This window comes from Callospermophilus lateralis, chromosome 5 (genome assembly GCF_048772815.1).
Source record: "Callospermophilus lateralis isolate mCalLat2 chromosome 5, mCalLat2.hap1, whole genome shotgun sequence".
NCBI lineage: Eukaryota > Metazoa > Chordata > Mammalia > Rodentia > Sciuridae > Callospermophilus > Callospermophilus lateralis.
In genome coordinates this window covers 66,745,033-66,771,275 of record NC_135309.1, presented here as the reverse complement: position 1 = coordinate 66,771,275, position 26,243 = coordinate 66,745,033, and the positions used below count along the sequence as shown (strand labels likewise).

Here is a 26,243-nt window from a genome sequence, read left to right as displayed (position 1 = left end):
TAGTAGGTGTCTGATATTTTGTGACATTTACTTTGTATAGTCCATTTCCTCCATTGGAACGGAAATGCATCTATAACATGATCCAGAACATACTAACAGATACTGAGCAAATATGTGCTGAATGTAAGAAGATATTTATACTGGAATCTAAAAACACAATAGGGCTAGACTGTACCTCTTTTAATCAGACACTTCTGACTAGAATGTGGTTGGGAAGGTTGTGGATAGATTGGGAGGTAAAGTTTCACCTTCATTCTTCCTATCTATAAGCCTACATGGCAAGTCAACCCTTCATCGTAGGGAAGTCACTCATATCCCTCTCATTGACCTCTTACTTAAACTTTTCTAATTCGTCAGCAGTTGATCAACCTTATCTCCCATTGATTCCAAATTCATTCTTTTCTTTCCATCACCTCTGCTGCCATTCAAATCCAAGCTTCTATCCTCTCCTGCCAAGCAACTATGAGCCTCCTTAAGGTATCCTGCCTCTGTTCCCCTAAAATTCATTTTCCACAAAGCAACCAACTATTTTAAAATAAAAACCCCTTATGTCCTTAGCCCCCCTAAGGTTTCCTATTACTTAGAATGAAATCAAGCTCCACATCCCACCTTTAAGGCCATACATGGTCTGGCCCCTACCTTCCTTTACGACTGACTGTGGCCTCATCACTGTCCCTCTCACTAAGCCTAACCACACTGCCCTGCTTTATTTTTATTTTATGTTAGCATAGCAATGGTAATTTTTTTGCTGCTTAATTTCCCTTGCTTTCTATTCTCTGTCTAGAAGAATCCTTCTGTCATTTTTGTATGACTAATGACATTGTTTCTTGTAAGACTCCAGCTGCCCTGACACCCTGTCATCAGCCACTGAGTCCTTCCTTATCATGTGACCCTGTGACATGTTCTTCACAATTTTTGCAGATAATGAAAGTTATCTTATTTGTTGAAAAAAAAATTATTGTCTTCTTTATTCACTATCATTTTCCTCATATTTAAAACAATAAATGACATATAGTAGATCCTCATTACAATTTGTAGGATATGTAAGTGGAAGGAAACACTCTGAGTCTCTCACAACATTGTTCTAAATGTCATTTCTTTGGAATGAGTCCTTTTTTTCCCTCCCCTTAATTTAAAAGGAAAATAGAGTAGGTAAAGTTTAAGATCCATAATAGTTACTCTTGTCTGTACTCTTCCATTTCTTACCAAACTATTATGAATGTCTCATAACAAAAACAATTTAACATTGATGGATCTCTTATTGTATCCAGACAATGTGATGGATTGCCTAATAAATTTATCCATCAATCCTCTGAATTAGATCCTATTATAATCCATACTTTATAATTGAAGTAGCTGAGCTTGGAATATTTCTATTTCTTTCTCAGTACCACAAAGGTAACCAGCATTTCATTTTATTATCTCAAGTGAACTTCAGAAATCAAGAAACCAGATATAATAATAAAGACTTGGTTGCCTAATTTTTTAAACAAAACTTTTGTGAATCTGTGCTGGTAGCAGAGATGGGGGTGGGCTGGGGGACTGAGCACCAACTCCATAGCATGATGAACAAATAAAATTTTGGCACCAAACTCTGAACTCAGTTCATTTTAACACCATCCCCAGAAGGAAGGATGGACCAAAGTCAAGACATTCTCTGTGAATTTCTTCCTCTTCTGTTTGAACAGCTCTCTAAGTAGTAGACTGTCAAGGTTATGCATTCAAGAAAATCAGAAAGGGCTTATTTTGCTTGATCAGTTAATCTTCAGACTTAGCCTCATCAATTTATTATATTATCCAACAAATAAAATGATACACAAAGTTGAAAGTTATTTATATACTTCTAAGAAGTTCATAGTTTGTAATAGGAGAGAAAAATATTTAAGAAAAATCTTAGGAAAATAAAATAACTTGCAGAACAAGAGACTTTCTATATGCAATTTCAAATGTCTAACAAACTAAAGGACAAAGGATGGCTTAGATATCTAGATAACTGATTCAAATTTAATTTTTTACTTGGTCATTTGGTAGCATGAAGATATAATCAAGCTGAATTACTTCACAAAGTACTTTAATATTTTTTGCTTCTATTCAATGAATCTACTTAGATTTTCAGTTTTATATATTAATATTTTAGGGTATAAATATGGTCACTTTTATGCATTTGGAAGATTAGCCCTGTCTTTAAAATTCATTAAATGCATCATAACATTAGGAGTGGAATTACCTGGCTCTACCATTGGAATCAGTATCAATTTAGTGATGGCTTAGTTTGTGTACAGATTGACTGATGGTAGATGGAATGGAGGGTAAGTGTTTAAAAAAAATCAAAAAATATTTCACAATTGAAATGTGTTGGTCATTTTGTTAACCACTCTATAAATTAGCTCTTTTAATACCACTTCAACTCTAAATGTTAGGTAACTTTTCCCAGTTAGCCTGTTGTAGAACCAGGGGAACCCAGACAGTCTAACCTGGGAACCTAACCACATCAGCATACAGCTCTTCAAACCATTTTTTTCACATGGTTTCTCTGTGAAAAAATACACATGTATGTCTAGGGAAAATCACAGTAGCAGAGGCTGCAGGATCATTGCTCTAACAGTGCCTGATACTAAATTAGGACTTGAGACAGAGTGATTCCTGACACTATGATCTGAGGGAAACTGAGCTCCCAGAAATGAATGAATAGTTAAACAAAGAAGTAAGTAGGGCAGAAACTTATTCTTGAATCTGGGATATATATATATGTAAACAAACACACATATTTGTGCATGTGTATGTAAATATGTGTATATACACATATGTATTTATTTATTCCAGTTCTTTGCCTGAAATTTCCTTGTGTAGCAGCTGTCTTTGCTTCTTTTAAAAAAGTTTCCTTTACAACAATCTAGGTTGTCTTGCAAACAAGCAGTTTGCAAACCCAGGGTGTACTACTGCATGCTGCAAAGAGGTATCAAGGCAGCAAATTCTTACTCCTATCTACCTTGCACTACTTGTGCTGCTTGGGATTTTATCTCCAAGTTATCAGGATAGGTTTTGGGTGCTGAATGAGAGTTTTACATTGGTGTGTGTGGGAGTGTGTGTGTGTGTGTGTGTGTGTGTGTGTGTGTGTTGGGTAAGGGATGAACTGTATTCAATGGGGAAAGGTGCATGCATGCCAATTTGTAGGACTGTACTTGAAGTTATTTATACCCTAGGAGTGGGGTGAGGAGTGGGTAGTCAGGCCAGGAGCAGCATTTCCTGCCTTCCTATACACGGCAGATTGCCAAATTTTATTTTATTCCTTATTATCCAGTCTTTAGATTCCTAGGAAAGGATGACATTTCTGAGACAAGTAAGATGTTTTTTAGAATTAGAGTGATTAATGTTAAGACTCTACTCTCCTGAGGGCAGGAACTTGGTACATTCACCATTGTACACCAGCATCTAATGTGCTGCCTGGCATGATATAAGGATCTAATAAATATTTGTTGAGTGAATGTGTAAGTAACAAATGAATATGATATTTTGTCTTTATGGGATTAGATCCTGCCAGAGAATCGCTGCTCTCCTGGGCCATTAAAAAGCTGGTAACTCAAATTGTTCTATGGGATATTTTTAGATCCAGGGTTCTTTGATTTATTAGCAAACCCACTCCCTGTTATATTTTTAGGAGTCTGTAGAGACATAACTCAGTCAGAAACTATCTATCGATCTCTATGATTTGCACACTGTTAGAATTGGGGATATTTCACTGAACAAGGCAATCAAACCTTTATTCTCAGAGTTCACATTCTTATAGGTTAAGCCACAAACCACATAAATGTCTAAAATGACTCGTGGTGATGCGTGCTAAGAACAAACAGGAAAGGAGAAAGGAAATGTACATAGGGTGGGCTTGATCATCTCCCTGGGGAAAGCATGGTCCAGGGTCCAGAATCAATTTGGTGGAGATTTTAGCAGGCTCAGAGCTACTAAATTACATTGAAAACTTTTCAAGGATTTCTATAGCACCCAAATTGTAAAGCTTATGGGAAATAGACACTTTTCAGAAGAGGATATACAATCAGTTAACAAATATATGAAAAAATGTTCATCATCTCTCGCAATTAGAGAAATGCAAATTAAAACTACTCTAAGATATCATCTCGCTCCAGTCAGAATGGCAGCTATTATGAAGACAAACAACAATAAGTGTTGGCGAGGATGTGGGAAAAAGGCACACTCATACATTGCTGGTGGGACTGCAAATTGGTGCAGCCAATTTGGAAAGCAGTATGGAGATTCCTTGGAAAACTGGGAATGGAGTCACCATTTGACCTAGCTATCCCCTTTCCTCAGTCTATACCCAAAGGACTTAAAAACAGCATACTATAGGGTCACAGCCACATCAATGTTTATAGCAGCACAATTAAAAATAGCTAAACTGTGGAACCCAACTATATGCCTCTCAGTAGATGAATGGATTAAAAAATGTGGCATATATACACAATGGAATATTACCCAGCAATAAAAGAGAATAAAATCATGGCATTTGCAGGTAAATGGATGGCGTTGGAGAAAATAATGCTAAGTGAAGTTAGCCAATTCCCAAAATCAAATGCCGAATATTTTCTTTGATATAAGGTGACTGACCTATAATGGGGTAGGGAGGGGGAGGATGGGAGGAATAGATAGGGCAGAGGGGTGGGAGGGAAAGGGAGGGAGCAGGGGGTTAGCAATGATGGTGGAATGTGATAGACATCATTATTCAAAGTACATGTATGAAGACATGAATTGGTGTGAACATACTTTACATACAGACAGATATGAAAAATTGTGCTCCATATGTGTAATAAGGATTGTAATGCATTCCACTGTCATGTATTTAAAAAATAAAATCAATTAAATATGTGAACTTCTGGAGGAAAGGATGCATCAATTAACAGTATGAAACTTGATATGGGCACTGCTATATGCTGGTAAGCACTCTATGTTCATTATCCCATTTTATCCCCAAAAGATTCCCAGGCAACAGGAATAGTTTTGTCCCAGATTTCCCCCTTTATGGCAAATGAGGTACAGAGAGACTTAGGAAGTTGCTGAAAGTCACTCACTTTGTAGGTGGAGAATCTAGAAGTGAATCCAAGCAGCCTGACTCTCAAACCAAATTATTCCCTTCCAGAGCTAAATAAGCTGTCTCTAGATACAGAATCCAAGTTAAACTACTAAGATACACTGATTTTTTTTTTTTTTTAAAAAAAAAGTTTAATGATTTAGACTTTTTTTCTGGAGGGGATTTTTTTTTTGAGGGGATATGTAATTTTTAAAAAACAAGTCCACAGACTCTACCACTAAAGAATTTGGTTTTCTACACACCTCTGTTCCTTGGATACATCAAATTTATTCCTCCTTTGTGCTTCTGGGGCCCTCTGCCTGGAATGTCCGTCTCTGAACTCTTTATATGACTAGGTCTTTCTCATCAGCCAAGCCTCAGCTCAAATGAAACTTTTCAGAGATGGCTTCATCTGTTAGTTACTCTTTCTCATTTATCCTATTTTCATATTCTTCCCAGCGCCTGGTTCTTGATGTTTCCTATTGTTGTGTGTTTCTCCCCACCAGTCTGTAAGTACCACAAGGTCAGGAGTCATGGCTGCTTCATCCATTGCAATTTCCCAAGCCTCACGTCTGCCTGGTACATCACAGAGGCTTCAGAGGAATGCAAATGAATTAACAGTGTCCCTAGGGCCTGCTGACTCAGACCCTAGGGACCTCTACTTCAGAGCATCACACAGTAGGCAGCATCTTTCCACCATTCTGTACAGAATTAATGCATCAGATGAAAAAGGAGAGATCTGCAACTGAGGCCTGAGAAAAACTTGCCAGTATGCACACAACTGAGTTCTGACTGCTCCGGAGGGCTACCAAAGAGACCCACTAGGAAATCCATTTGCAGAGGGCCAATTTTTAGGTTTATTAAGATCTGTAGGTAGATATATGCAAGGTCATCATTTCAATTTTATCAAAATCTCCATGTTTATATCTTGTTCTCTTTTAGTTCCTGCCTTAATTTCGATCTAATACTTGCCCTGGTTTATCATCTGTCTCCTCCTACCAGAATGCATGGGTCTTAGAGAACAGGAGTCCATCTGTATAACCAGTGCCTAGAAGCAGGCTAGACACATAATAGGTGCTCAGGAAATACATAACAACAGACCAACAAATAGGCCACCTCTGGATTCTGTCTGTAGACAAAGAGGTGGGAGGAGCAGAACAGAGCACATGTTTATTGAGTCCCTGCTAAGCTCTAGGCACTGTTCCAGATAATTTATATACCTCATCTCATTTGCTTACCCTGTTAAGTTACAAGCTTGGGAGTCTAACTTTTAAGATGCTAAAATCTATTTAGAATGGAAGATAACTTTTTTTTTTAATGTTGTAAAATCAGGTCTTGATGGACAAGTGGTTCTTTAATTGAAGGCTGGTATCGCTGGAAGCTTCCGACATTAATCAATTCACTGAGTTCTGTGCTCTGACCTGACAGCGCTGCATCAAAAAACAATTTTGTATGACTCCCAGAGCCTCTCTGAGAATCAATAGAGAATTATAACTAAAGCTTTGGCCACTGCTTCACCTATAGGACCATTTCCGTTTGTCATTTCAGCTTGAATTTATCTGAATAGGAGCCAAGACTATAATTTCCAAACATAAGACTAGAAATGATGCAAATAAAGTGGATTTGGAAGGGACTCTTCCCAGCAGGTGCAGCAAGATGAGCCTGAGTCAGTTAGACAGGAAAAAATGAAATGGCATAATGTCATGTTTGAGACTGGAACAGGAAAAACGAAGAACCGGTTCAGATGATATCTGACTGCTCCAAATCCCTCTAAACAGACTGGCCCACTGCTTAGTGAGTTTAAGGGGCTCAGTGTGAAGAAACAAGTAGTACCCACCCTGGTACTGAATCACCTTGTCAGGTCCCCAATGTGAGGGAGGTAGCACTTCAAAGAATGTTCTTGAAGGCTTAATAAGAGATAATAGCTGATTCTGTATGTAAATAAGGCCAATTTCAAAGAAAGACGAGCTTCCCTTTAAAAACTGTAAAATAATAGTGCTATTACACATTCACCACTCAGCTATTTAAAAGTAGCTGAAGCTGGTTCCCTCCTGAGGATTTATCAAGATATATGGCTGCAGTTGGAGGGGATAGAGGCTCTTTCCTCATGGTTCTTCCCGTCCACGCAGTGTTTCTCCTCAGGTCAGGACACCGTTTCCACGGAGGCATTTGCAGGATTGTTAGGAATAGTCAGGATGCTTTCTATGGGCACAGAGGTAGAAACACCACAGAGATGTCCACAGCTCGGCTTTCATTACCAGCAGTTGAATGAGCCTATGTGGTTTGGGGTAGTTCACCTAATCCCTCTGCAAGATGGTGGGTGGGACCTGAACAGGGCTTTGAGGTCGCTTCTAGTTCAGGCTTTTGGTTTGATGAGAATTTCTGGGATCAGTGGGGTTCCCTCCTCTACTCACGGGATGGACAGCATTCAGAAAACTGTTCTGTGCACAGGCGAGGGAGGAAATTCAGGCTGCTCTTGGTTTCTGAGTTTGCCTCGAAGCCTCTGTCTTTAGTAGGTCCACCCTGTGCTCTCTGAGATGGAGAGACAGGGTGCATATAAATATAAAAACTCACCCTCCTTTTCCCAGCACCATCACTCCTTGATGCTAAGTCTAGATTTCTCACATCTTGGAGTAGACATGGAAGGTGGAAGGATACCATGAAAGTATCCTTTTTAGTGGTGTCATCTCCTTTTTCTTTTTCTTTTTTTTTTGTTATCTTAGGACAATCCATCCTTCCTTCCTTCCTTCCTTCCTTCCTTGGAGTTGAGCCCAGAGGTGCTCTACCCAGAGCTATATCCCTTTTTTATTCTGAGATAGAGTCTTACTAAGTTTCTTGCTAAATTACTGAGGCTAACCTGAAATTCATAACCCTTCTGCCTCAACCTCCAGAGTCATTCAGACTTACACAAATGTGTCACCACACCTGGATGGACAATGTTTCTTGAAGTATTACACTTGTGGTTCCTTTCTTAAATGGTGCTTAAAAAATGTTTCTTGAGCTCTGAATCTACTGATTCAGAATTTTAGAGAGGGTTGAGTCCCCACATCTGCATTTTAAACCACGCACTGTTGCCGATTCTTATGTATGCTAGATGACACTAGAACTGAGGAAGGGGCCCCCAAATGTGTACCTCCACTTGCATGCTGCAGCTACTCCCCATGGTTATTGCTTCATTTGTTCAGCACAGATGTTATCACTCACCTCCTAGGTACAGATACAATGAGAAAAGCACTAGGGGCCTGCTCTCATGGAACTTCGGTCTAGTGAGGGGAAACCAACCATCCACAAGTGTAAATCTACACTGTATCAAGCATAAGATAATCTACAAAATAAAAGAGGGAAAGTGATGGCGAGGAGTGCTCTTCTTTCACTCACAGAGGTAGGAAAGCCTATGTGAAAGATGATTTTTGTGTGGAGACTTAAAAGAAGTGAAGGAAAAAAACATGCATCTGGGGGAAGAACATTCCATGCAGAGGGAAGGACCAAGGACGGAGACCCTGGAGAGGGAAGGGGCGGTGCATGCAGCAAGTCCAGGGCAGATGGAATCCCCTGAGAGAGGAGGAAAGTGGGAGGAGACAGCAGGCACAGATCACCTAAGGCTCACAGGCAAGGACACACTTTAGATTCTCCTGAGTAAAATGGCAAGCCATTGGTAGGGCTCTGGCTGGGACAGCCAGAACTCATGGCTTCTTTACTTGATTTCTAGGCTGCAAAACACTATGGAGTCTGGGTTGGTGGGACCTGATGGTATTATACCTGTGTTCTGATCCCAGTCTACCGTCCTTCATTTATGTTCTAACTCCCTGTTCCTGGCTGTTCTCTTAAGGGCAACCTAAAAATAGATATTTTGCTTGAGAATTGGGGCAGAGTAAGAAAGCTTTGCTAGTGAAGAGTCAAGTGGACTGAAATGTGTCCCTCTGCACATTTGCAGGTCAAAGCACTAACCCCTAGGGTGGATGTTTGGAGACAGGGCCTTGTCAGAGGTAATTAAAGTGAGATGAGGTCATGGTAGGGTGGGTCCCTGATCCAATGGCACTTTTAAGAAAATACACAAAAAATGTGTGCTCAAAGAGGAAATGCCAGGCGAGGACACAGGGAGAAGGTGGCCAACTACAGATGGAAAGGAGAGGCTTTGCCAGGAACCAACTGCACCTGAATCTGTGATATCTAGTCTCCAGAATGGTGGGCAAATGAATGTTGTTTATGTACCCAGACTCTGGCATTTTGCTATGGCAACCCAAGCCACTTAATACAGCGGTGTAGGGCCGCTGTATTAATGCACACATTCACTTAATCTCAACTGAGTGCCTACTATGTGTGAAGCACCATGCTGCTGCTTTACATATGTTTAAAAATTTTATTTTTTCAACAGTGCAGGTGTAAGGTTTGTGGCCATCATCTTATAGATAAAGAAATAGAAATTTAGTTAGAGGTAGTCAGTGGGCCAAGGGTGTTCCAGTTCGAATTCATGTTACATTCAAGTGTAAGACTGTGATCGGAAGGCTCCCCCACATCGGGGTTAGGAGAACTACACCCTGAAGCCAGCCTCTCGGGTACAAATCCCATTCCTGCTACTCATTAACTATGTGACTTTGAGCACATTGTCTTTCTGGGTCTCAGTGCCCACATCTGCAAAATGGGGGTTGTTGTTAGAACCTAAATGAGCTAATAAAGTGAACCTGTTGGAACAGGGTGTGGCATCTAAACACTTCTAAATATCACAGTGACTGAAGGTGAAGTCACAGAAGCAACTTAGAGGAGCTTGAACTCTTTAGGTGATATAGAGTGTGAAGTTATCATGTGTAAGATATTTCTTACCCAGGAGTTCTAAGAAGTAGATTCTAGCTGAATTTTAAAGACCTGGGAGTAGCAGTGTGGTCAGGCTCGGGGAAGGATTGAGTTCTCCGTTGCTGTCTTGTCAAGAACGTTGTGCAGGGCTTCAGGGATGCTGGGAAGGGCTGAACAGGAGGGGTTTTGAAGTCTTCTAAACAGAAATTCTACACTCCCTTCCATGGGATAGAATTGGTGGCTTGAAACCCTGGATTGGCTTTGTTTGCCTTCCTTGCTCAGTCTCTTGTCTCTCTCAAACTAAACCATTTTCGCATTAGACAGGGCTGAACTGATGAAATCCCAACAACCTACATCATTTTTTAGTAAATGATACCTGTTTAGCTCCTGCATGATTTTACACTTGGGGTTCTCACCCACATGCTTAAACATCCTGCCATCTGTGTTAAAGGACTGTGGAAAGAGGGTGTACTAGTTAAGGTAGAAATGGCTTTCTAACCTTTGCTTGTGAGACTGACTTTCTACTCTCCCCTAGGAGGGCCACCTTGCTGCTTGTATATGAATATGCACAGCTGAGCACACATGCAATTCCATCTAGAGGCTTTGACGCAGCAGCTATATCTTGCTGAATAAACATAACACGAAAACATGCTGGGTGGTTCAGCCTTTCTTTTCCTTCTAAATATTGTGCTTTGCAAATGCACAGTCTGTAATGTTTACTGCCTCTTCCAAACAGAGCAGAATGTGCTCCTGCCATTGTTCATTGAGAATAAAACTGTCTCAGTCTGAATGTCGAGACAATGGTCAGGTTTCCGTGTTCATAAGACTGCTATTCAGACACAGTGGCAGATATACACTTTGGAATTTGGGGCACACATAGAACCATCTAGAAGTCTATTCTAAGGAAACACTAGTGATTCCTTTTAAAGACTACATATTCTCCTTTTTGCGTACCTTACTTCTTCAGATGTTTCCATCTGCTCTTAGCCCTTCTAATCTATTCTTTTCATAGCAGTTAGAAAAATCTCTAATGCTGCAAATATGACCAGTGTTCTTTCAAATTTATATACCAGCATAATTTTCAGTTGCTCTTTGGTTTAAGACCAAACTCTGTAATTCAAGGCACAGAGGCCACAGGGTTCCAGAGTCTCCTTCTCCTCTGCCCTCCTTCTTGGTCTTTGAGCTTCAGCCACACTGGCTTTCCTTCAGAGTCTTGATTTACCTTGACCCTTTGCTGACTGAGCCTGCAAACACCCTCCTTGCCCTGCAAAATTCTCTCTCTTTTTTAGCTAGTGAAGCTCTATGTATCCTTGAGATCTCAGCCCAATGACTTCCTCAGGGAAGCTTGCCTGAGTTCCCTGTGCATCACGCACCTGTGCTAATGCCAGTCCTTATTACTGCACTCCTTGTCACAGCATACAACTCATTTATTAATTTATTCACCTTCTGTAGTGGCAGAAACCATTGCCCAGCTGACATGTGATACATCACAGAGCTATTCTTTATGTGTGCTTGTAATTTCTGAATAAATGAATAAGTGAATGAATAACTTGCAAACAGTTGCACTGGCCACTGATTTTTTTTTTGCCAAAATATTTCCAGAACCGTGACATTTTCATGAATCAACAATAGGATCTGGAGCAGGCTTTTCCTGTCCATCCTTAAAGCCACACATTTGTTTGCCTCTGGTTTGCTCTTCCTACTAACTGCTTTTGTAGACACTTGTGAAGATAAAGGCTGTGACCATCTGAGCCCATCTTCTCCTCCAGCTCCATCTGCCTGTGAAGAAACAATGACTCAGAAAACTAATGGGCCCGTCTCTCTAACGATGGCAATGACTTCACTGTTGGTGATTTTTCTATTAGATTTATAAAATTGAGTCCAAAGGAAGGAATTGCCTAGGGGCACAAGTACAAAAGGCAAAATATGGGTGCAGAAACACAAATCAAAACAACACTGACCAGTGTGTGTTACGGGCAAACACTAGTAAAAGTGACATAGGTTGAAAAAATCAAAGAATAGAAACAAAAGCTTCTTTTGATGGGGACAGGGTGAAGTGGGAGGAACCCAGGATGTGCAACTGGACAGGACTGGTGTTGCCATTGGTAAGACTTGGACAAACGCACCATCAGAGTAAGTACAGATACTGCCAATTAGTGGCCTCCCGGCACATTCCACTCAATGATCTTCAACTTTATGCATGAAAAGGAAGCATTATTACTTCTTCTCCTTATTTTGGAGCTGGTGGACTGGAGATTGAATCTAGGGCTATATGCATGCTAGGCAAGTGCTCCACCATTGAGCTATATTCCCAGGCCTTTTAAATTTATTTTTTATTCATTTTTAAAAATTTGACACAGGGTGTCACCAGGTTGCCCAGGCTAGATTCAGACTTGTGACCCTTATGCCTCAGCCTCATGAGTATTTGGGATTACATAGCCCAGGTTTTACTTCCATTTTAAAGTTGAAAAATAGACACCCAGAGGATAAATAACTGTGAGTGATAGCTGGAACTCCAGTTTATCTGAGTCCAAGACTAAAGGCATTTCCAACTCAATATTTCATAGCAACAGTCCTCCCTCAGTATTTCACCTGTAAATTGTGGGTCATATCAGGCAGGATTGTTGTGCTAATGAGCTCCAGGTGGTAACACATGGGGATTGCCTGGCCCCGGTGGGCTTTTATTAAACATTATTTTCTCCCTTCCCTGTTTCCTGCCAACATCAGCACCACCAGGGTGTTAGCTTTTCATTACTGGAATGAGTGCCTGATATGATCAATTGATAAAGGCAACGGCGTTATTTTGCCTCACAATTTTGGGGGTTTTAGACCATAGTCCATTTATCCTGTTGCTTTTGGGTCTGAGGCAGCACAGCTCATCATTGTGCAGTTGGCAAATGGCTTACCTTGTGGCTGGGGAGAGAAAGGCAGAAAGCTGGGTGCGGTGGTGCATACCTGTAATCCCAGCAGCTCAGGAGACTGAGGTAGGAGGATTGTGAGTTCAAAGTCAGCCTCAGCAAAAGTGAGGCACTAAACAACTCAGTGAGATCCTGTCTCTAAATAAAATACAAAAAAGGGCTGGGGATGTGGCTCAGTGGTCGAGTGCCCCTGAGTTCAATCTCCAGTACCTGCCCACAAAAAGCAGGAAGAGGAAGGGGCTGAGGATTCCATTATCCCCTTCAATACCCCCAGATGCCTAAAACCTGCCACTAAGCACTACTTCGTTTTCAAGTACAAAATATTTTTATTAGTCAATGCCCCTTGGGAGAGGACTGATTCCACATTTTTAAAAGATGCACAATTTCACTGTTAGGCCCCACCTTGTAAGGTTTCAACCACTTCTCAATAGTGTCATGGGCAGAGGACTAGGCCTTTAGCCTTTGGTGGACATTCCAGATTGGAACTATAGCAATCAGTTTTAATGCATTCCTGTCAGATTCCTAGGCACAGCAGAATGAGTCAATTTCCTGGGGGACAGTGATGTCAGAAGAGAATAGAACCTAAGTGTCTCTGTACTTCTGGCCTAGGAATCTGTCCTTTAACACACTGTGTCAAACTACACAGGCGAAGAGGTGATTTCTGGGGCCTCCACTAACATAAAGGGTATTCACAATAACATCTCATTTTTACTGAGCTCCTAATTTGCACTGAGTACCACACTATATATTTGGTGTGAATTATCACATTTACTGCAAAGCAACTGTTTGATCTGTGCATACTTCTTTTTTATCACCCTTTTTATAGATGACAAATTTAAAGTGTAAGAAATTGGATGACTTTATATTAAGTAGATATTTTGATCAATATCTGAACATAAAATCTTGAACAGCTACCCTTGAAGCACACAAAGGCTCCACAGTTTCACTGAATGCCTGAGTGGCTGACGATGGATGACCTTCTTCCCAGGACAGCCAGTTTTCTGCCAGACATCAGAAACCTTGACCAACAACAACCTCCTTTAGTTGCAGGTTTTTACTCTGCCATTTCAGAGGGATCCAACTGTGCTATACTTTCCTCCTAGAGCTCTTCCCTCCAGCTTTTAGTACATTCCACAACTGGCTGTTTAGTTCCCGCCTCTGACTCACAAAGATTCACCTGGAAAACTTTAAGAGCTGGGATTCCTGGGGCCCCGTTCTGAGAAATCTGGTTCACCCTGTCGCAGGGACAACCGGTATATATTTGCCCCAGGCGATCCCCTTGTGCAACCAGGTTAAAGCCAACTGGTAGCTGTCTGTGTGTGTCTCTTTCTCTCCTGCTGGACTGTGGCTTGTTAAAATAGAGTCTTTTTTCATCTTTTAATTTCCCATGTGTTGTAGATGATATGGTGGTTCAGACAAAATCTTGGACCAGTCTGGGTACAAATCCTGATAATACCCACCACATTTTTTAGCTGAGTGGTTCTGGGGTAAGTTGCTGAACCATCTGGGTTTTGTTTCCTCATCTGTAAAATGGGGAAAAACTCATAGTACTTAGCATGACATTTTTGCAAGATTTGTGTGAGGTAGTGACTATAAAGTACTTAGCACAAGCCCTGGAACCTAGCAAACCCCGAGTCAAATGCTAGCTATGCATTTAAGGAAAAAAAAAAAACCAATCAATGAGGAGCTATGCATACCTTGATGTGACTGTCATATGGTAAGAACAGTGGGGACACAAGGAAATAATATGAGGTTCCTTTCACTGAATATATACAGGCAACAGGCTAGGCATCTAGACATTTCACAACAGTGTTTTTTTTTGTTGTCCTCAGACCATTTTGATATATTATTGTTAGAGGAGGAAATATGCCAATCGAATATCTGAAAGTTTTCCAGGTGATTGTCAGCGTGGATATCACAACTCAGGTTTGTGTGGTCACAATTTTTTCCTACTTTGTTCCAAAGATTTCATCTAAACATTCACACCTACAGCCATTCCACCCACAAAAATCCATTAAAAGCTTATTGTGTGCTAAAGACTGTGTACTGGAGACACAGGAGTGAGCAAACATGGAAACCCCTGCTTTCACATAGCTTGCGTTTGATAGTAGGAGAAGACAGGCAATAAATAAGTAGTATCATCACACACCTGCCAAGGTAAGTGCTGTGAAGTAAAACTGTATAAAAGTAACTGGGGACAGAGAGATTGAGGGATGATTGATAGGGGGGCCAGGAAAAATTCTTTGATGAAGAAATCTTGAGTGATGGATGTGATAAGGCATGATGGGGTTCTGGGGAGCCTGGAGGGCTTATCTCAGAAATGGAAGATGGATAGGCAAGAAATAAGAAAATTGAGGATGACTACAAGGTGTTTTGAACTGAGTAGAAGAGACAGAATTCTTGCTTTTTCTTAAGCTGGGAATAATTCTGTTTTTTAGGGAGGAAATCAACAGTTGTGTTTTGAGATCTCTATATCCAGGTGGATCTGCAGAATAAACAATGGGATATAGGAGTCTGCCTTAGGTGAGAGACTGAATAGATGATATGTAAGACATAGAGTGGACCAGGTCACCTAGGAGTAAGCATAGGTTAGAGAGAAGACTCCTTGGGCTCCAGGGTAGTATTCATGGCTCAGAAAAATGGTAAGGGACCTACTGAGAAGCCTGAGAGGGAATCATAGAAAGGGTGAGCCTTGAAGCCAAGACAAAGACTCTTCCAGAAAGGAAGAGTGCTCATGGGTGCCAGGATTGGCGAGAGCTTCGGTCAGAGGAGCCAGGCAAAGCATGACCAGCTCCGTCAATGTGGTGGCTATTGGAGATTCTGTCCAGAGCTGCTTTTCTGGAGTGATGGAAAGAGTGAGTCAAAGAGCCAGGGCAATGTGAGTGACGGCTCTTCTGAGGCATTTTTCTGGAAGGGGAGCATGGGATGGGTGAGCTACTGCAGGAAGACAGGGTTTCATGATGTGAGTGTTTCCTGTGAGATGAAATACAGCATGTTTGTGGATCGCAAATAAATGGGCCAGGTACAGAGGAAAATCTTGGTGCTGATAGAATGGGAAGAAGTGCAGGTATGACCTGCTTGAGATGAGGAGAGATCCATCTTAGGGCGGAGCTCAGCCTTAGATGAGAGCCGGGATGCGTCATCCATGGTACGCAAAATTAAAAAGCATTTTAAATGCAAAGCAACATCCAACAAGGCAAGATTTTTCTCTCACTTGATCCTTACAATAACCCCGTGAGGTGGGTATTACTATTTCCATCTTATAGAGAAACGTGATTCAGGGGAAGACTTTAAATGTAGGTGTGTATTTGTGAAGATGAGAGAGATTGATGAGAAAATGAGTAGTTAGGGAAAGCTATGGGTGGAGGTGCATTTGATGTGGGAGATGAAGAGTGGGTTGGTTCTAAATATGTGGAAGGGACAAGAACAAGAAAAAATAAGAATTTCATAAATATGAAAAAGGCAAAAAATACAGTATTGGATCCATTCTGAGCATGTACTCTATATCCAGCCCTTGTACCTAACAGGTGTGTGACTTTATACAAATTTCCTAACTTCTCTGTGCCTTGGGTTACTCATGTATAAAATGATGATAATAACAGTATTTACTTCATATGATTGTGGTGGTGAGGAAGACAGCCACACATTTACTCCCAAACCACATTCATATATACACACAGTAGGATTTTCCCTTGCAAATAGTAAGCACCAAATGTTTTTTCTTATTTTTGTATTGTTATTATTATTATAACATAATAGTTAGAAAAACGTGGTGTACTTCCCCCTGTGTGTGCGTGCGTGCATGTGTGTGTGTGTGTGTGTGTGTGTGTATGCACATGTGTAGATGTTCAGCAAGCCTCCTTTTGGGTGTAATGGAAAGATATTCTGCTCCAAGAGGTTTCCTCCTGGCCAAGGATCCTTACTGATAGGAGATGGGTGGATCTGTTCATTCACTCTCCCATTCAGTACTTCATTTGAAAGGATTTCTGGAGCATCTACTCAGAGCTGAGCTCTTGTAAACCACTGAAGATTAATGGAACAGAATCCCTGTGTCTAAGTGGCTCCTGACCACCTTGCAGATAAGCATAAACAGACTGTTGCAATCTAACCCGAGGGCTGTCCTCACCAGCGCTTAGGAGGTGGGAAGTGGTGAAGGGAAAGGGCACTGATGTTGGGGTCAGATGATTCAGATGTGGGTCTTGGCTCTGCCACTTGACTCAAGTTCCATCTGAGTCATTTAAGACAGATGCTGTGGTGAGGAGTGAGCCAGAGGCTACTGGCTCTGCCCTGGGCCCACAGTTGGGGTCCACAGGATTTTTTTGTGGCAGCTGCTTCTGCTTCTGGGTGCCTCTTCCTACTGTGACTGTGATTTGTGTGACTCATAACAACCTCCTCTTTGGAACTGCTAAAGAAGTCTTCCTAGAAAGACTTGAGTGGAGTCTTCAAGAGTGAGCAGGGGTTTGCAGATGAAAATGTGACAAGGACAATTCAGGGATAAAAAAAGAGCTCAGGGCGAGGGACATGGCCCTTGACCCTTTAGGAAAAGGCATCCCTCCTGACTGCTTATGTAACAAAGGGGCCCTCCAGTGTCTGCTGCCAAATCAGGCCCACAAAAAGGCACCAGGCAAGGTTCCCTTGTCTTCGCGGGCCCTACCCTTCCTGTGGGTTTTGCTATCCCTCTGTTCTGCCTTGAATGGTTTCTTTCTGGCTGTGGCTGGGATTTCGTTCCTCCAATCCTGAAACAATCTTTCTGGATGAATCCTCTGATAACGAGGGGGCAGGAGTTTTGTGCTTCTTTAATGAGGTCCACAGAGAAGCAAAGATTGCCCCACTGTCCGCTCGAAACCCCGATCACGTATCCGTGTTATTTGGTTACCCTTGTTTCTGTGTGTATCCTCTTATTTCAAGTTGAAGAAGAGCACTGTGATCAATAAGACCTGTCCCCTTAAATCTGTCTACATAAAGCCCCCACCCCACAATGATTAAGATGACTTACACGGGAGTTAGTGTTTGGGATATGTTTTCCACATATGATTTTAAAATTTATCTACACAGCCTTGGTACTTGTTGTCCTTTGATTCATGCACACAATAGGCATTTATGGAGTACCTGATATTGTTCTAGTCCTGGGGGTACAATATAGAGTAAAATTATGCTTGGGTTCTGCTTCTACAAAACTTTCGGCATATCAGGGAGACAGATATTAATAAAATAGTCTAATCAGTTTATTCATAATGACAAACTAGACTTAAGGGCTCTGAGTGAAGAAACCAGTTCTTAAAGAGCTGTGATTGACTGAGGGTCAGGGCTTCTTAGCTGGAGCTGAGAGTTGAAGGCTAACTTAATGAGGTAGTAGGGTGGAGGGGAAAAGGAGCATTCTACAAGCTTGTGGCTGCAGGGAGATGTTGGGGAACCCATGATGGCTCTCACAGTGGGAGGCCAGGCAGGAGGAAGATGCCTGAGCCTAGGGAAGAAGTTGGACAGGTGTCGAACAGCCAGGCCTGGGTAGGGTGTGGGAAACCATGGAGAGATTTTCAATGCGTGTTTATGTTTGAGGGGGAGGGTGGGAAGATGATCGTATTTTTAAAAATCATTCTGGCTGCTATATGAAGAACCAAATCTCCATCTGATGGATAAAAAAACAGGCTTGGAAGCTGAGGGGGCAGGGAAAGGAACTATTTGTGAAACACATATTCTTAATTTCATGTATGAATGTGTTATTGTATAAAATGTACTGAGACAATGTCTTGGACATTGTATCAATGTAAGTGAAGGCTGATCATCATCATCAATATTATTATTATTATTACTACCAGGGATTGAACTCAGGGGCACTGGAACACTGAACCACATTCCCAGCCTTTTTTGTATTATTTAGACACAGGGTCTCACTGAATTGCTTAGTGCCTCGATGTTGCTGAGGCTGGCTTTGAACTCACCATTCTCCTGTCTCAGCCTCCTAAGCCATGGGGATTACAGGCATGTGCCACCATGCCCTGCTCGTCATCATTATTATTAGCACTTTGTGTATGAAATTCTGAGTGTATTTCTTTGTAACTGCCCTAGGAGTATTTTTCTCCCGTATTTTACAAATGAGGAAGCCGAGGCTCAGAGAAGTTAATCAACTATCTAACATCACCCAGTTCGCAAGTGGCATAGCTTAGGAGTCAAATCTCCTGATAACCTGAATCTTCAAAGTGTGATGGTGTGTCCACTAAGAAGCCCAGGAACTGTGAAGCTCTTAAAGTTGTTTTACAATTACTCTTAGGGAGACTGTTTGGATCATTTGAATTTATTTGACTTTCATAGGGATATTCATAAATTATTCATTCTTCATTTTTTCAGTTAAATAAAATGTGAAGAACACAGTTGTAACTTTTCTGGAATAGAGTCATGTCCAGGGTCACATAATTGCTAACAATATAAAGAGAATCACATACATACACACACATACACACACACACACACACACACACACACACACACACACACGAAAAATAACTCAGACTCATTTCCAACAACTTTTTCTCCTCCGACAAACTTTCAGTATGGTAACTAGTTTTTGGTGACACAATACTGTGTTTCAGGAAGCCTCTCATTGTTTAAGATGGTGTAAGTAAAAAAGAAAACTTGAATCTTTTTTAAGAAAACACATGGGGGTTGGGGCTGTAGCTTAGTAGTAGAGCACTTGACTAGCATGCATGAGGCACTGGGTTGGATCCTCATCACCACATGTAAATAAACAAATAAAATAAAGGCATTCTGTCCATCTACAACTACAAAAAAAATTTTAAAAAGAAAACACATGGAATGTGAGGCTCAAAAATAGATAGTACCTATCGTGTGCTGACCTTTATGAAGAACATTATTTATCACATTTAATTCTACAAATCCATAAGAGAAGGTCTTTACTTCCAAATTATGGATGAAATTGGCCTAGAGGAATTCAGTCATGTGGTCCTGCTTCTCTGGTATCTACCTTGGGCCTTTTCTACTAAGCTAAAGGGCCTCATCCCGACATGAGTTTGGCAGATGTTATTATTCTTACCCACTGTATTTATTATGATTACAACAAATTTCAATACATGCCCCCCACCATCTGCTGATAGTGGATGAAGTAGAAATTGTTTTGACACAAAGTGGGCTTTCCAGGTTGATGGAGCTAATCAGTTAAATTGCATTTAAATGATACTTTATGAAAGTTCTTGTGGTGGTGTTTTTGTTTGTATGGTGTAGGATTATATAGTTTGATTAATATATAAACAGCAACTGAACAGAACAGAAATGTTCGAATTCTCGGTCTAAGCTGGGAGAAGTCGGGGAACCAATCAGAAATATCTATGCAGCTTCCTGTGTGTCCCTAGGCCTTTTGTATTTAGAAAGTTCTCCTGGAGATTTTGATCTATGCCAATGATCCTCTCCTCTCTCACCCCAATGTATGTAGGGACTTGCTAGGTTTTCATCCATGAGGAAGGAAAAATATTCCCAGTGAGTTATTACACTTAGAAACCAATATAATTTTTAAAGGGAAATATGCAATTATAAAAATAAATCTATGAGATATCAATGTCTATGAAAAATACCAACCTCAGTCTCAATTTGAGGGTTATCCCGAACATCTGTTCCCTTTTCCTTGGGAATACTGATTGAAAAAAAAAATCACCCTATGGTATAATGCATGCTTCTCCCATTTTATATACACAGTCCTCAATACCAGGTTCCTGCTTTCAGGATGAAAAACAAGGGTGGGTTTTCACCATGGGCTGGTCACCAGCTCTGTTCCAGAATAGAGTGGCTGGGTCTGAGGTGGAGTCACAGCACCTCACCATCATCCACCCTCTTCAGTCAAAGTACCACTTGTAGGACAGTCCCTAAGGCTGAAAAACGTCTAGCCAGTTGCTTTTCTTGAAATTGTTCTTTTTCAAGAATGTGTCAGTTGGAAAGAAACAGGCAAATCACATACAGAAGATGCACAACCAGCTACAGATTAAAGAAATGTTGAAGCCTGCAGTGCTTAGTGGAAGAACTGCCAGAGTGTTTACAAGGCACACACGTGTGCACATAGAACATACACACATGTGTGCAAATAGCACACACAGGTTAGAAGGTGGAAGAGGAGGTCTCTGAAAAAACCCGGGACCAGGGAATGTGTACCAGGCTCAGCTCAACCTCTCTTTAAAGCATTGACTCAGGACCCCCCCAAACAACATTTCCAGTAAGTGCTGAAAGTGAACTGTGCTCTACAACCCAAGTACAGACTCCAAGTGAACCAACCCAACAATCAACTCTCCACAGACATGTACGAAGCTAATTCTATTTTGCTAATTGCTTTCTTGGGCATGCACCAAGTTATTAAACAGACAGTGACAAAACAGAGCTTGGATAAATGTATGTGGCAGCACTTACTGAAATTTTTTTTTTTTTCTTAGCACTAGTTCCAACGACTTGTTTGCAGGTTAAATGGAACAAGGGAAATTGGCAAAACATTTCTGCATTATTTTCTAACCAGCTGTCAGCTTGGAGATCACCTTTGCAACATTATCCCGCTTTTTCAGAAAAGACTTCCCTTCTTTAAACAAGACAGGCTGATTTTAGGAGCAGATCTAAGTCTGAAAGAGACAAGCTTTTGCCAGGAACGACAGTCATCTAGTAGCTGCAGAAAGCAGCGTCAGCAGAACCTGTGGGAAGTCAGACACCAGCCCACTCTGTGCCACCCACCCAGACACTCTCCCTCTCTGGTCTGTACCTTCCGTGTGGCAGCTGGAAGAGAGGATGGTGTTCGGAGGTCTGAAGATGTAAGGCAGGTAACGAGAGAAGCATTTCATCTTCCAAATAAAAAATAAAATTCTAAATAAAAAACCAGTTTCCTGAATCCATAAGGATTCTCCCGGTCTTCAGAGCTGGCTACATCACCAATATGTTTATGTAGGTTCTCTCCCAGATCTGCAAAGCTGGGGAGCCCGAGGAATAACTGGAGATGGGTCCCATTTTGCCATCAGAGCCAGGAAGCACTGCCTTACATTTCTGCATGCAGCTCAAACTCAGAAGCCCCCAAGCAAGCCGGGATGTGGCCTCTTCATTGGCTGCAGCTCCTCCGAGCAGGATTTGCTGAGTAAGTCGGTCCTGCCTGTAAACACACGCTGAAATGCTCTGCCTGAAACCTCTACCTTTCCCCGTGTGGTCAGTTCCTCTTTTAGCAATAGAAATCCAGCAGGATATGGGAGTAGTGAGGATAAGTGACCATCTCTTATTTAGCTGAAAGATCAGATGAAACAAAGACAGCATAGTGTTTGCCCTGGAGGGAGATGGCTGTTAAAAGGAGCCACCCGTAATGGCATGGATCTCAGGAATATTAAAGTACAGTGCAATGAAATGGGTCTCTGTCCTTGCTTAATCTAGATTTAGTTCTATTTTTTTTTTAATACTGAAGCTCAAACAATAGGACCATTTATCATTTAGGTGAAGCCAAAAGCTGGGTAGAGTAGTCGGTGACAGAGGACTAACACAGACAGAGTCTGTGCTCCACGATGCCAGCCCTAATGCTGAAGCTTAACTTAGTTCCAAGTTGCTCTCTGTAAGAATATAAAGCCCCAACACCAGAGAAGAGACAACCCAAGGGAACTGACCCTTTATCAACCCACGGACCCCGATGGCAGACAGAACATGAAAAATGAAGTTGATCCAAGGATTGAACAACTTTACCCCCCAACTCCCACTGAGATTAAGAGAGAAAGCAAGAAGGAGAGAGGGAGGGAGAGACAGAATGAGAGAGAGAGAGAGAGAGAGGAGAATGGATTATTAAAGAATATGATCAATCACCAACTACAAGTAATTTGGGGTTGGGGGGTTGTTTGGTTTTATCCCATGAAAGAAAATGACTTTGGAAACCTGGTCCGTGGAAGGCCAGCCAGCATGGGGCTTCAGTGGGGGATTTTAAGTTCCATCAAAGGCACTATTGTACATGATGAAGAGAAAGAGGCACTATTGTATATGACGAAGAGGTTGTTGCGCTGCATTCAGAGGCACAAGGGAATGATTTACTTGGTCTGTAAAGAAAACTAATATTCCTGAGTGGGATTTTAAAAAATAAAATTAAAAATACAAGTGTGGCTTGAAAATCTAATGGAATCATTTTTAAGCTTTTATGGGCTCTCTCCTTTACAAAAATATCTAACTTAGCATTGGAGAAATGTGTTGATGTGCCCAAGACAGACAGACAGACAAAGTAATTACAGTACGAGGCCAGGCATGATAATGCAAATCGACTCTTCCACCACTGTGCCACCCTGTGTTGGCAGAGCCAGGCCATTTAGTCCTATGAGAAGCTAAACCCTCCTTAAACCCACGGGCCCAACAAGGTAGGGTCGTCCTAAGTAAGGTGCTGCTTACACAATGCCTCAGCGGCATTGTGGTTTGTTATGTCAGTGATCTTCAAACTCAGGGAAGGAGAGCGTGTCCGAGGAGTCCTTCCCAGGAACGCTTCACATTTAACCTCTGATCAGCAGTGAGGTAGAGCAGAAAGTATGTGAGCTTTTGGGGTCATTCTAACACAAGCCTGAACCCCAAGGTATTGGCTTACTGGTTGGATAGATGTGAACCAAACTTTAATACCTGTGAGCCTCAGTTTTTCCAATTGTAAGATGGGGATAATATTAAGGTCGGCCTCATGTCTTATTGAAAGAAACGAGAATAAATATACGACACCTATCAGGATGTAGATATTGGATAAGCTACCAAGTTGCTACAGGTTGTTGTTGGCCTTCTCTGAGCTTCTCTAAGAGCAGATGAAGGTGGGGTGTGGCTAAAGTGGGGTGCACTACAGTTAGATAGTCAGGACTTGAATCCTACCTTTAACACTGATTTACTGTGTGTGCGGTTTTGGGCAACTTTCTTAACATCTGTAAGCCTTCTTACAGGCTAATAAGAATAATAATAGAACCTTACATAATATTGTAAGGGTAAAATATAAACTTAGCACAGTTCCTAACATATAGTAAGTGCTTTATAAACTTAATTACTACTTTCTATAACAGTAATATCACACTATACTACTATAATTACTTATCTGTCATAGCTAAACAGTGAAATTATAACTTTCTTGAGAGTGATATCCATGTCTAATTCACCTTTGTATAACCAGTGTCTACCCCAGTACCTGGTACAAAAGTAGACATTCAGTAAACCCTGAATGGATAAATCAATATTTATAGGTGAAAGAATTTGGAAGATATTTATCCTTTTTTTTGGTAGAGGTTTTCATAGCTCAAATGAAGTAAACTTGAACTTATGAAGTGGGATAGATCATTCAAAAAAAGGCATGAAATTCATGAGTAGACAAACTTCAACTTCATATATTTCAGTCTTCAGTAAACAGCAAGCACTTAGGAAATACTTTCTGAGTGAGTATTTTCTGTGTAGGCATTCCTGAGTAAGTATTTTCTGAGTGAAAAAATACTCATTAATATGGGTCTGGAGTTGTGGCTTAGCAATAGAGCGCTAGCCTAGCACATGTGAGGCCCTGGGTTCGATCCTCAGCACCACATTAAAGTAAATAAATAAAATAAAGGTTTTGTGTCCAACTACAACTAAAAAATAAATATTAAAAAAATACTCATTAATAGTATTTCCCATAATGATTCTCAAATGAAAACAAAAACAAAATCAAAAATTAAGAAATATAAAACAAATCAATGAAAAACTGTCCCTTCCATTAGAAGTAAACGACTAATGGGGCTGGAGTTGTGGCTCAGTGGTGTAGTGCTCATCTAGTGTGTTCGAGATCCTGGGTTTGACCCTCAATACCACATAAAAATAAATAAATAAAATAAAGGCATTGTGTCCAACTACAACTAAAAAATAAATATTAAAAAAAAGAAGTAAATGATCAATGGTGCTAGTAAGTCCCAAATTAGTAAGTCCATTGCAAACCATTAATCAAAGAGGTCTTGGCCAATCCAAGCTTCAAATGACCAATTTTGTGCCAGCCCCATGCACCACAGCTATGCAAATGCAGACTGGGCACAGGGGCCAGAAAACAAATGAAAAATATCCTCGGAGAGGTGAATCTGACACAGGTAGTCTGCACTGTATCAAATAGTTTCAATGTCTTTCTCATCTTTTATTTTCTCTTGATCTTCTCAGTTACTCCATTTTGCAGAGGAGAAAACCGGCTGGGAGGATATGATAATTTATCCAAAGGAGATGCTGTGTTTCTGGAATCACCTGGTGCACCTTTGAAGAATGCAGATCTAACAGCCCCCGCACCAATTGATTCTCTCTGGGAATAACGAGTGGCTTCTTACTTCGAGTCTGAGAATCTCTGGAGTTTAATTCCATGCTTTGCCTGGATGAGTCAGGGTGATGGAAACTTTTCCAAATATTCTATCCTAAGTCACGTGTACCTTACCATTTGTATCCAACTCTTTGTGGCCATTCAGATGACTTACTCAGCATTAGGCATAGGGAGGGGGACATAGCATGTATGACATCATCCCTGTTCTAAAGGTGTACCTATTCTTAATAGCAGAAAGAGGGTCTGGATTAAAAAGCCCCAAGGGTCAATGTTAGAGACCTACACTTTTGCCTTAAGCATTATTTACACATGGCTTCTCTTAAAAGGCAGTTATCTCACTGGAAGACAGAGCAAATGAAGAGTTAGCAGTCATTAACACGCCATCGGAATTGCCCTCTGATATTCCTAGTGTCATTGCAGAGAAGGGAGGGTCACCAGGAGAAGGATGGGGTCTTTTAAGGCAGTGGCAGAGATACCTAGAGTGGGGACCAAGAGCAGAAAGAGATCTCTGAAAGGGAAACCTGGAACCCAGGAAGGGAGATCATTTTAGGTGGTACATGGGAAGGTTCCTAGAGTCTGACCAAGCAGAGTCTAGAGACAAGTAATTCTCCCATGTGATTTCTGCACGTCAGGTTCTGATATCAAAGAGCAAAAAAGCAATTAATTGAGGATTTCTCGAGTGCTGTGCTATGGAATAGGCTACTCCCAAGTTCCTCCCAACTGACCTCCTGGGAGACTAGAAGCAATCACTTCTGACCTTCAAAGTCCTAGTGGGCTAGGTTCAGTGGCACATGCCTGTAATTCCAGCCTCTGGAGAGGCTGAGGTAGGAGAATCATGAGTTCAAAAACAGCCTCTGCAATTTAGTGAGATTCTATCTCTAAATGAAATATTAAAAAGGGATAGGGATATGGCTCAGTGGTTAAGTACCCCGGGTTCAAGCCCCAGTACCAAAAAAAAAAAAAAAAAAAAAAAAAAAAGTCCTAGTTGGAGTCCCTGCCCTGGGACCCACAGTCCTAAGGCTTCCCAACTGTCTGTTTCTCCTAGTACCTTTCCTGTTGCCTGCTCTCATTGGGGACCATGTTTTGGGGTAGGTTATCCTGATAATTCTCTTAACATGTTTTTACCACCTCCTCTGGGGGAAGTTTCATTATTACAGTTTTT

General features: G+C 41.2%; 1 protein-coding gene across 2 annotated transcripts in view; it reads right to left on the bottom strand.

The window, feature by feature from the left end:
- Positions 1-26,243, bottom strand: part of Ppp2r2b (protein phosphatase 2 regulatory subunit Bbeta) — a 428,729-nt gene that overhangs the window by 382,798 nt on the left and 19,688 nt on the right. The window contains exon 1 of one of the 2 annotated variants that reach the window (XM_076855946.1): positions 21,536-21,609. The exons of the other annotated variant lie outside the window; for it this stretch is intronic. Within the exon in view, the coding sequence (XP_076712061.1) occupies positions 21,536-21,609 (74 nt within the window). Of the gene's footprint in view, positions 1-21,535; positions 21,610-26,243 lie in introns of those variants that run through there. 2 annotated transcript variants of the gene reach the window in all.